This window comes from Polyodon spathula, chromosome 1 (assembly GCF_017654505.1).
Source record: "Polyodon spathula isolate WHYD16114869_AA chromosome 1, ASM1765450v1, whole genome shotgun sequence".
Taxonomy (NCBI): domain Eukaryota; kingdom Metazoa; phylum Chordata; class Actinopteri; order Acipenseriformes; family Polyodontidae; genus Polyodon; species Polyodon spathula.
The window spans coordinates 16560016-16572576 of record NC_054534.1 but is presented as its reverse complement, the minus strand read 5'-3'; the positions used below and the strand labels follow the sequence as shown (position 1 = coordinate 16572576).

Genomic DNA, 12561 nt, shown 5'->3' with positions numbered 1-12561 from the left:
TATTTATACTAAAGTAATACAAAAATGACTACAAAAGATTTAGAAGCGAGTAGTTTTTCGAGATTTACGATTATACTGTATTTACAGTATAATCGTAATTCTCGAAAAACTACTCGCTTCTAAATCTTTTGTAAATACAGTATAATCGTAAATCTCGAAAAACTACTCGCTTCTAAATCTTTTGTAGTCATTTTTGCAAAACTCCAAAAATGCTAATTCAAAAGGTATTCATACCCCAACAAGGAAAATTAAATTAATAGCTAGTTGAGGCACCTTTAGCCATAAAACCACTTTTAAATGACTAGGATATTTGTCAATGAGCTTTTGGTATGATTCTTTAGAGATTTCTGACCATTCTTCAACGCAAAATTGTTAAAGTTCATTCAAATTCCGAGGACTTCTCTTGTGTACAGCCTTCTTCAACTCATACCAAAGATTCTCAATCGGATTTAGATCGGGACTTTGACCGGGTCATTCCAGAACCTTGATTTATTCTTCTTTAACCATTCTGAAGTAAATTCTGATGCGTGTTGGAACTTTGTTGAGCTTTGAACCAAGTTTTATAGCAGAGGGTTTCAGATGATTAGCCAATATCTTTTGGTATGCTGTGGAATCCATTTTACCATGTACTGGAACTACATTTCCTGTGCAATTTGAAAAACAGCCCCATAGAAGGATATTATCGCCTCCATGCTTGACAGTACGTGTGGTGTTCTTTTTGTACGCCTCACCAGACTTTCTCCAAACGTAACGACTGTCAGTGTGAACAAATAACTTGATTTTTTTTCCATCACTCTACAAAACCTTTGACTAAAACTCACACCTATTTTTCAAATGCCGTTTTGCAAACTAAGTGATTGTCCTTGTGATGTTTTCCTAAAAGTGTTTTTTTCCCTTGGCCTGCAACAATTGAGACCTTCACCATGCAATACTCGACCTGTGATTGAAATGTAAACCTCAGTCCCATTTGCAGCCAGTTCACTTTGAATATCTTTGGCAGTCAATCTCAGATTGTTATTAACTTTCATCACAATTCTTCTATTTGTTCTTGGTGAAAGAACCATCTTTCTTCCAGTCTGAGGGACCATTGTGACAGTACCATGAGTCTTGTACTTCTTGATAAGAGAAACAATAGCTGAAACTGAGATACAAGACCCAAATGGAAATCTTATATCCTTCTCCAGCTTTATGACAATACATCACTGTCTGTCTAAGGTCTTCAGGTCTTTACTTTCTCCCATATTGACTTATTGGTAATGACAGTAATCATCCTGTGCCAAACCCATTTATACTCTCCAAGAATGTACACCTACAATCTATAATTTTCTAGAATTAGGTTCTGTATTATCATTGAAATTTCTAGCACCTTGTAGACAATAGTACCATAGTTTCAAAGGGTATGAACACTTTTAAATTAGCATTTTTGGAGTTTTGCTACAAAAGATTTTTCCTATAATTATTTTTTCTGAGAAATTTCTGGAAATTATATATCATATATAAGTTAAATAATCTAAATTGAAATGCAGTTAATTGCACTTTAAATGTTTATATTAGGTGTTAGTGTTGTAATACTAACCCTTGCCCCATTGCATTATGCAAAGTTTGGCATTTATCATTCTGCTTAGTTGGTGTGCGTCTGTTCACACCATCAGTTTTCATCACAAGGTCAGATAACAAAGAACACTGCCGTCAAACAGGAAGAGAATGCCTCCTCTTCATGTAGAATTTTATAACACTGGGGCAGGAAGACAACAGTTCTGCTGACTATGACGAAAAGCCCAAGTAAAAGGAATGAAGCCATGAAAAGAGACTTCTGACAGTTATAGGTTAATGCTAACTCTAGTTTAGCTGAAGACATTTAAAAAAAAAAAAAAAAAAAAAAGGCTAAATCTATTAAAATGAGTTTCTTTTTAAGAGAGTCGTACCGTTTCGAAGATTGTTATTCAGTGTGTGTGTGCGTGTGTGCGTGCGCACACATTAGGAACAAGTGAGATCTGGCTCCAGTTCCCCACAAAAACAAAAAATCTACTGGTATGATCATTCTGAAAACTTGGCTCTGTTCCCATTTTTACTGTTAAAAAATAGGCCTAGAAAAAACAGGCAGTGAAACTGCATTCACGATGTGGAATCGAATACCAGATTAAAGTACTGTTTGGGTGTGAAACAGCATATGGTTCCATGAAATTTCATAAATATTTATCATTGCTTAGGTCAGCTTGAAAAATGGCTCTGCATTTAAAAAAAACGTAGTTAAGTCCCAAATATCCTTCTCGTGTGTTATTTTGCAACGCACCCTCTTACCTTGTGACTCCCACCATTCTCCCGGGCATCATTCTAACCAGGCTTCCTTTCACCCCAAAAAAGGCAGCATGGGGCCCTCCGTAGCAGAGTGGCACTCCAAACCTCTGTGAGCTCCCCAGGGTGATGTCCACCCCAAACTCACCAGGCGGTCTCAGGACACACATGGCCAGCAGATCAGTAGCACAGCATGCCAGTGCCTGGGGGGGTGGAGACAAACAAACAAACAAACAAACAAACAAACAACACACACGACAAAAGAGAAAGGGGGATTAATCCACAAGTAGCACCCTACTAAATCACATGGGAGTACTTCCAAAGCATTTAAATACACAGCAAGAAAAAGCAGGTTAAACCCAAGGAAGCAAATATGAAGCATTGACTAGCCCTAAATATTGTAAGTGAGCAGCTCATAACAAAGACTTTGTCAGCCCTTTTCAATCAGACAATGTGAATAACTCACTCTGTTAGGCTCAGCTCTCCATTTTATAGATCAGATCAGCATGGTTACAGAAATGCTTAAAAGAAGCCTTTGACAAATACTTTGACAAGTCAGTAAAAATGTGATAGATCATGCTTTTTGGGTGACTACAGGCAAGCTTGACATGAGTATGAAATTGTCATTATTTTGTCATTATTACCGTTTAGAAACGTTTTGTCTTGATATTGTTTAAATGTTGTCTTGGTCATGAAATTTACCAAACTTTGGAGCATCAGTATATAAACAAGTCTTTTGATGAGCAGTTTCACAGTTCCACAGTTCTCACCCCATTTTGATGCGCTCGGTCTACAAGTCCTGCAAAGTCCTCAACTCTTCCCTCGGTATCTGGGTACTGGAACAGCACACCAGAGACATCTTTACCACTGAAATCCATCTCGTGGGGATGCTTCAGCTCTGCGATCACTCCAATGTAGCTACCAGACAAGACTCAAAATTAGATGGCATGCACACACACTACAGAACCCTCCAACGTGTGCGTTTCTTCCATGCTGTGGAGTGCTAGTGGTAAATAACACTGGGTAACATCTAAACAAGCCTGATAGATGCAATAATTGAAGAAAACTGAAGACTAAAAACTACTATGGACAAAGTGTCATTATGGAACAGATTATGTGGCAACTCTACCAATTTTCAGTGCTCAGCGGCTAATTCTTTCCTTACCACTGCTGTTTAGCCACTCAAATGACTTTATAACTACCTTGTATCTACTATGGTGCTTAAATCCAGCAAGGAGAACGTCTACTGAAGTAAAAGTGAGCTTCTAGGCTCTTGAGGATAATAACCTTGGTTGAATACACACAAGTTCCAAATATACTCTCATCAAAATATCATGGACCACTTTTATTGTGCTTTGAATAGGGATAATGACCATTAAACGCTAAATATTTGAAACTGGTTGACGATTTATATGAAGAAGCATTAGAAATCTACAACATGCTAACTATGTCCACAAAGCAATGAAATGGCTACACCAAGGTCAGAAAGTAGCTGGTGATAACTCCCAGTCATCCTCTCCCACATGATAATGATATTAGTATGCAGTGGTTCATGGGAGCTCATTGGGATAGGTATGAAATTAACAAATACAAATAAAAAGGGTACTTCTTACTTGGCTCTTGTCTGCACCACTGCGATTGTCTGAGGGTGGCAGCGTGGGTCGATGTAAAACTTAATTTTCTTATTGTGCCTGGAATTAAGATAATAAAATTTGACTCACCACATTCTGCATTAAAGCATATTTCAATAACAATAACCAAGTATTTATTTATATATTTATATATATATATATTTATATATATATATATATATATATATATATATATATATATATATATATATATATATATAACAAGCATTAGTGGTTTATTTCTGATTTTATTTTCCCTTGGGCTCAAGTGAAGCAATTTCTCGCCACGCTATAAATTCACTTAGTGTAATAGAGGTAATAGGCCCATGTGTGCCATACATTCACGTTTTATGCTTCAAAATGTAAAACTATGTGGAATCAGATGGGCTCATATTATTTAGAAAAGGGAGAATTTTTTTCTTAAACTTGTGAAAGGATAAGCTTAAACTTTTTTAAAGGCCTAAAAAACAAATACTTTTATCCGTGATTTCAACTTTGCCCGTTTCCATAGAAACACATCAATCTGCCAAAGTGAGCAATGAATTGTGGGACTGTAGTCCTGGGCAAGATTTAACCTGTGATTAAATGACAGCCTAATGGTTAATTACATTGGTGTAACATTGACAATTTAATAAATTCTGCCAATTCCTCTGGTGTATTTTATAAAACTTGTTTATAAACATATCCGGTGTGGCTTTTAGCAATGACAAATTAGGCTCCATTTAAAAAGATGCACAGTACCACAACTTAGTGTGGCTGTATTCCTGAAAAGTTTGCCCATGACCTGGACTGTGCTGATAAATAAACTGGTTCAGAACCAGTTCTCTTACCCACTGACAAAAAATGCTTCATACAATACCAGACACACAACGATTAATTTAAAAAAGAAAAAAAGGAACAGATGCCAAACGCCACATAACAGACAGCTGCTTGTTCTACTCTTTCTACACACACTCAGTGTGGTTGTAAGGGGAAGTGTTATTTGATTACATCCCTCAGATATAGCAATTAGCTGAACAGTTCTAGTGCTATCAAAGTTTCTACATAATTATGAAAGGCTATCCTCATGGATTCATTCTACTGTACTATGGATCAATGACACAAAGGGTATGTGAACAAATGTGAATTCCACTGTATTTAACAACAACTTAAGTGGTTGGTCTTAGCATGTCTGGATTTACATTTTCTCTCTAAGCCTCCTGTTTTGTTTTTTCCCCCGAAACCACATGACAAACAAAGTGAAAACATGCTACCACCGCTGCATTCCTAGTAGCAAGCATACCTGTGACACAGCTGCATGGCCTCAGCCGCTGCAGTACCTTCATCCAATAGGGAGGCATTGGCCACATCCATGCCTGTGAGGTCACACACCATCGTCTGGTAGTTCAGCAAGCTTTCCAGGCGCCCCTGGGATACTTCAGGCTGGTATGGAGTGTACTGGGTAACCCTGATGGATGACAGCAAAATCGTTTGTCAAAAACCAACAGTGAAAACCTTAATAAATCACCCCTGTAAATAAATATCACTTGATATAATGGAAGTCAATGAGGACAATCCCAATATCACTTTGGTTACCACACTCCGGTTAATATCTCACATTAAACATTCATACAGTCGATTACCACTTCTGTAAGCTATGATGGAAAGGTTTACATTTAGGTAAATTATATTCAGAAAATTCAAATACTGTATTACATGGTACGGTATAAAAAAAAAAATCTAGCATACATAACACTGCAATGTGTTTACAGCCTTTTTAAATTAAAAATAGTGTTGTAGTGTAATACTGTATACTGAAAATGTGTGTTGCATCAACGCTTTTCCAATGTTTAAAAGCTTATTTTGCCAGGTTACTGATGAACACTTTGTACCCCGTCTCTTCAAAGTGATATTAAATAGGTCTGACCATATACTTGAAGCAGTTTGTAAAAGCTTGCTGAATACAGGTGTTTACAAAACTACTTGAGGACAGACTAAGTCTTACTAAAAATATGTATTTTATGCAGTGAAAGCTTCTGAATTTTTTTTTTTTAAAAACACACACATTTGGGACCAGATATACTCCATTTCATGGGAAAGGGAATACAATTTAAAAGTAACAAGACCAGTAACAAGAAACCGTTGGGTTCATTTAAGGACCCCAGAGCAAACCAAATTTGTTTAATAGTTTAGTAAACGTTTGATTATCCTTGTCTCCAAAAAAATAAACACATAGAACTTTAGACCTTACCCTTGGAAGCAAATATACAGTCTATCGACAACCTAATAAGGTATGTTTTAGAAAAGTGCCAAAGTATGGTACCACTTGTACATTTCCAGTAGGAGATAGCATTCTGATGTAGTGAAAAAAACAAACATTCACAGCAGAGGACTAAACTTGGCAGATAGATAAGTTACCAAAATTAAGAAATATATTCTAGGACCACCACTGTGGGGTCATAAGTCTCAAATCAACCCTATAATTGGGTAACTCCACTATGCCTGTTGCATAAAGACTTGGAAACTGAGCAACTGAGAGCAGTGTGAAAAACAACCCCCAAGGCAATTTCTCTAAGGAAGTCAACAGGCACAAACAGCTACTTTATCACAACAGAAGCACTTTTCTTTCCAAGGTCACTTCATGAAAACATCTCTGCTATATTTAGGTAATACAGTACAGAGAACAGACTGTATACATTTCTCCCTGAAACAAATACTCTTGCTACCGTCTTGTCTGCAAGTTGCCATTCATGTTATGACAAAGGGGTTTGTTAGGGCAGTTCCTAGGATACCATTTAGGACTGTGACAAAAGGGGAAGAGAGGGCATGGTGTAAGGGGGTAGGGGCTCCAACAAGGAATAAAATGTATCCCTACAATACTAAAGCAAACAAGTATGGTATTTGAACTGTTAAAATAACAGTTCTTTACAGATTCCCCACCTGAGGTCATAGCTTAAAGGAACACAAAAGTGACAAACATTATAGCATATCTTTACAAAATTATAAAATACGTTCGTTCATCTTCACCCTTCTATGTTGTAAGCAAGGCAGAAAGTGTTTTTTCTTTGGTCTAGTATGTGACCCTATGAAGGAATGGGCATTCTGTTGTACAGTATCTGTCAACTGAATTTTTTGGAAGCTAAATCTATAAAAATAAATTCGGTACTAGGACGTTCCCAGTTTAATCCCAGCTCAGCCACTGACTCGCTGGGTGTGCCCCTGAGCAAGTCACTTAACCTCCTTGTGCTCCGTCCTTCGGAAGAGGCGTAAACGCTCCTGTAAGCGGCTCTGCAGCAGCACTTGCATAGTTCTCCCCCGTCTCAAAGTCACTTTGGATAAAAGCGTCTGCAAAATGACTTAATAATAAATTAGTAAAACAAAGACACAAACCATCCAGAGTTTTCCAGCAGGTTGCGCTGAATGGCCTGTGGCACTGAGCAGTTGTAGTAACCCATTCCAATGTAGGACCGCCAGCTCTTGTTCTTGCTTGCTATCTTGTATAGAGTTTCTAAAACTTCGTTCTCACCTACAAATAAAAATACAATAAATGAATGTTAGTAACACTGGCAATGCCAATGGTATTATCAGCACATGCGTGCTGTGAAGGAGGATCTGCACCATGAACCACTTCATACAGACTGAAAAAAATATACCAAGCTACAGCCTTCAATTGCAAAATCAATGGAGGTGCCAATACTGTGAAAAAAGAAATTTGTCACCTTAATCTTTCAAATCCATACCAGCCAAGCAGGCATGCGCCAATTCAGATTTTCTAACATACCAGGTGTAGCAGATGGTATTAAGGTAAGTTAATTCACTAGAAAGAGTCAGATTAGTTTATTAGCCACACCTGGGATAGTGCTGTTCGAAAACACCAAGGTCAGGGACCATGTTCAGATAAACACTGTCCAGTCATACATTCTGATGTGATGAAATCCCCAGATTACATTGGTGTTTGTGTTCGCGAGAAAGTGCTAACTCAACATGAGAATTTTGCCTTAGATACTGGTTTCCAAAATTTCTGATTCACCAATAGATTTTCACAGTAAGCTGTACAAGCAAACAATACATGCATGCTTTAACAGTAACATTCAGACATTTATGAAAAGGATACTTGGGGGTATAAAAACAAAAAAGGACAAGAGCATCCCTGCAGCCATCATTGAGGGAAGTGATTGAGTATTTGAATGTCAAGTACAAGGCATTTCACTGGATGGACACCGCGTTACTTCACCATACTCTGCTGATTTCAGAAAGGTCTGTAAATAGCCATGACCTATGACCTTAGATTACATGCTCCTACTTGTGACATTAACTGGAGCTTTTGCATTTTCTGCTTGTCTAGTTTGTCGCTTTCCATGCAGACAGATACCTGTTGGGCAGTTTCACGAGCTAGTTTCATAAATTGAACACAGCTATCTCTGTTGTATTTTTGGCAGCTTTCTAAACACTGAATGAAAAGAATTGGCCCTGGCTTTGAATTTGCGTTTAATTATGTGAAGAATACAAAATGCTGGCACCAACACATAACAGCCAACCTCATTCCATTCAAATTACAGTGCAAGATGAACTTTTAAAATGTGCTAATCCAGCCCACCTTTCTACAGAGCTCCAGCGTGAATAAGCCCACAGGGAAACACACACACACACACGCTATATATATATATATATATATATATATATATATATATATATATATATATATATATATATATATATATATATATATATATATATATATATATATACACACATATATATATATATATATATATATATATATATATATATATATATATATATATATAATTATACTAAGCTTTGTGTCTTCTGTAAAAAAAGGTTTTCCTTTCCCGCTGGCATTTACTGTTTGTTGCTTGTCACGTCACGGCTGCATGTACTGTACAACAGACCGCCCACTGACATTCCCCTGCCGTGTTCAGTGTGAACAGTGGTCTGCGGCGACTGCAGAATGACACACGAGGCTGCATGCACGTCACGTCCGGTGTGAATGGCCCTTATGGCAGTTAAATGCACACATACACCGGATGAGACTTCAGAAGGCCTTGAAATCTAGTGTCTGTATATATCACAGTTAATATAACAAACATCCTGTACACTTCAAATCTATTATTAAGACACTTTGGGCCTCAGTCACTAAACAGTGGTAACATGTTTTGCATGCAGTAAGCCCCTTTTCTGTATCTTTATAGACCTACTGTATTCACTAACCAGTGGAAGGCAACCGAGTGCATGGAAAAAGTATTGCATTTGAGTCATTTAAACATAATGAATAACGTTAATGGGTGGAAATGTATACAAATTACATCACAAAATATCATGAGGAAGGTATTCGATATGTAAACCATTCACTCAAGATCGATAAGGCCAGTTTCAGACGGATGCTCCAGAGGCTTGCCGAACTGAATTGAAATTAAGTACACGTTAGAGCCACACTTCATTAAATTCCATGAACCAAATCGTGCATCGTAAAGACAAAACAAGGAATTTAGTGAGGCATGTGTTTGTTTGCATTCAGTATTACAAGTGAACACTCTAAACACTCACATAGGCCTATCATTCTGTAATCCGACATGGATTCAAGTGATACCACACGGTGGCTCATTATTTGGAAGATTCTCAGAGAGACAGACAGAAAAGAAGAAAGATGATGGCTACTCTCAGCATGATTGGAGGGACAAGACATTTCTTCATCAAATGCCATGACAACTGCACTACTTCTTTCTGCAAGTCATTCTGTTGCAACAGGCATACTTTGGTCTTGTAGACGCTTGAACAGACATTATGTCTGGCGGAACCATGTGTGCACTACATACTACAACACAAGATTAAAAAAAATTATTCAGGGAACATTTGCTACTATTAATAATTTGTACTGTGTAGCATAAGGACTGAACAGGACCACAGAGCAGTTGCAGGCCTATATGAATCATCGAAGAAAATGCATTATTGACAAGCATCTTGACAGCGCAGTAAACAAAAACATCAGACTTGAAGTTCAGGCTAAACAATTACAAAACAAGCAGGTCACAAGTACAGGACTGTTTAAAAAGAGCACACAAAGTAGACAAACACGTTTGAATTAGTGGAAGCCTTCGTGCAACGAACATACTGATACAATGGCTGGTCAATGAAAGTTTTTTTTAATGAAAAAAAATCCCGAATTGGAGCCGTGCCTAACACTCGGACGAGAGCATCTCCCTAAAGTGCCTTTTATAAAGAAAAACACTCAAGCTACAGAACAGCTACGGCTCCCATCATGACCGTTAGAAGAACTTGGTCTGATTTTTATTTTCCCCAGTTGGCAGCACACAGGCTAGCAACACAGCGTTCTGACCAGAGGTCTTAGTGTTGGGTACCACTTTCTTCTACAGAGGAGATCCATTCTTACTAAGCAGAGTCAGTAGACACAAGTGCAGACCGCAATATAAACATTACTGACAGAGGCAACAAGTGGATTTGGATGTTCCTAGTTGGCACCATTTTATTTTCAACAGTGTCACTGAAAGTGGAATCGCTCCAGCACTAGCAGCAACCATTACTAGCCTGATAACTGAACACTGCTACAGGTAAATGATGAGAGCTAAAGGAGGAGGGAGTTGTATGGAAAGCGTTAAAATCGTTTTCTTTTGTTATCCCCGGCTGGGGATATTGTGTAGACCAGTAGTTTTCAACCCTGGTCCTCAGGGACCCCTGTGTCTTCTGGTTTTCATGATAACTGAACTCTCAATTGCTTAACTAAACCCTTAATTGACTAATAATTAGCTTAATTAGGACTTAATTGTTTTCCCACTCACTCACACAGTTGGATATTTCAACAACTTCAGAATGTTATCAATAACTTTAAATATGCAACTTTTTAGGAGCGAAGACAATTAAAAAGGTCTACTTAAGCCAATTATTAGTTCAATGAAGGGTTTAGTTAAGTAATTGAGAGTTCAGTTGGAATGAAAACCAGAAGACACACAGGGGTTACCGAGGACCAAAGTTGAAAACCACTGGTGTAGAGAAACAAGGGCATGTGGTAGAGTGGATGGGTGTCTATGGTGGTCAGTAGGGAGAAAGGAGACTCAGGACTGAAGAAGAACTGCAAGTTTATTTCTCTTTAAAATCAAATTATAAAACAAAAACACAGCTCAGAGCCTAAATAATAAAAAAAAAAAAAAAAAAAAAAAAAATTAAACAAAACAGATAATCCCTCACCCAAAGTCTTGCACTATCACAGTGGGTTTTAAAATAAAAATCCAGGAATGCAAAATGATTTTCCATTGACCGAAACCTGAAAGCATGCCCATAAAAGTACCTGACAGCGAAGCCTCGAAATAAACAGCTTGCTCTCAGCTGATTTTGCAAGACTACAACAAAAGTCCTGCCTAGGTTTTTAAATTAGTCACCCAGATCTTTCAGTAGCTATCCGAATCAGCTTTCACAAGGCTTGCAACATAAAGGGAGGTGTTTCTCACAATCCAGTGTAAAGCAATGTAAAAACAGGTATGGCAATTATCCGCCCAGTCCAGAGCTATGTAGTACAGGCAGTGTCTCAACAAGTAATCCCTAGCATGCACTGTCAGGTAAGGGTTTCCATGCTGAATAAGCAGAAGCCGACATTGACCTTGCTCAGTTTCACCAGCTCAGCTCCTTGTACAATGTAGCTTTACTGAACAAGGGGCAAAGTTCATTGCTCTCTCACAGCACTGCCTCATAAGGATGACATCAACAGTTTAATATCCACGCTTCAGAAATCCAACTCATTCAATTTAAGTAGAGGCATTTAAAACCCCTAGAGAATATGATGCATAAAATAGAGTTTAAAAAAAGGACAACTGATTATTATTAAACATGTCTCCATTACCCTTATTCCAGCAATAGCAGTTCCAGTTTTTTTTCAAGCAAAGGTTCTGTACATATTAACATGCTAGAATGAACAAGTGAGGGGGGATGCAAATTAATTCCACTTAAAACAATAGATGTCTCAGTACACCACTTTAAAAGGCGTTTCACAGGGGACTGACTGTAATCATTACACTGATAAATGCAATAGCCAAAATGCTTGTCTACTAGTTTCTTACAAAAATATTATTCTTTTTAATGCACCTGCTTTGAGCAATAGGAGCTTTTGCCCTGAACTATTTTCCCCTTCCTTTTTTATCATGTTAGCAATCATTCTGAATGCCTCAGTCACGTTGCTCCAATATTGATCGAGAGCTTGTACTGTTTGCCATAGTTTTGTTGATCACGTGATCTCTGAAGAACCAGGATGCAAACAACCATGCCAACACCTAGCTACAAACAAGATGGCACACAGTCTAAAATGGAATTTGTCATTAAATGACGCATGAGAACACTCAAACCCCAAGGCGATTTTTTAGAACATTTAATGATGCACCTTAACGCTTCTTTAAAAAAAAAAAAAAAAAAAAAAAAAGTATAAACCCAGACAGCCCTAAAGTGCAGCAGCTTTAAAGTTTTAAATGATTATTTTGCAGTTGTTATTACCATTGCCTTACATGGCTATTATGTCACTGCAAAACCACACTTTAGCCAGGCAATGCAATGTTCTATTGAGGTGGCTTAACCCCATTTATTCTGATGCAGATTAACCCTTTAGTCCCTTGGTCCCGTCTGATTGAATTCC

The 12561-nt window shown here is 37.8% G+C and overlaps 1 protein-coding gene across 2 annotated transcripts in view; it reads right to left on the bottom strand.

The window, feature by feature from the left end:
- The window catches only part of LOC121314820 (glycine dehydrogenase (decarboxylating), mitochondrial-like), a 35305-nt gene that overhangs the window by 19230 nt on the left and 3514 nt on the right, over window positions 1–12561 (bottom strand). For both annotated transcript variants that reach the window (XM_041248533.1, XM_041248525.1), the window contains exons 3-7: window positions 7296–7431; window positions 5209–5373; window positions 3909–3986; window positions 3066–3213; window positions 2302–2498 (exon numbers count right to left, since the gene is read on the bottom strand). In XM_041248533.1, coding sequence (XP_041104467.1) covers window positions 2302–2498; window positions 3066–3213; window positions 3909–3986; window positions 5209–5373; window positions 7296–7431 — 724 coding nt within the window. The remainder of the gene's footprint in view (window positions 1–2301; window positions 2499–3065; window positions 3214–3908; window positions 3987–5208; window positions 5374–7295; window positions 7432–12561) is intronic.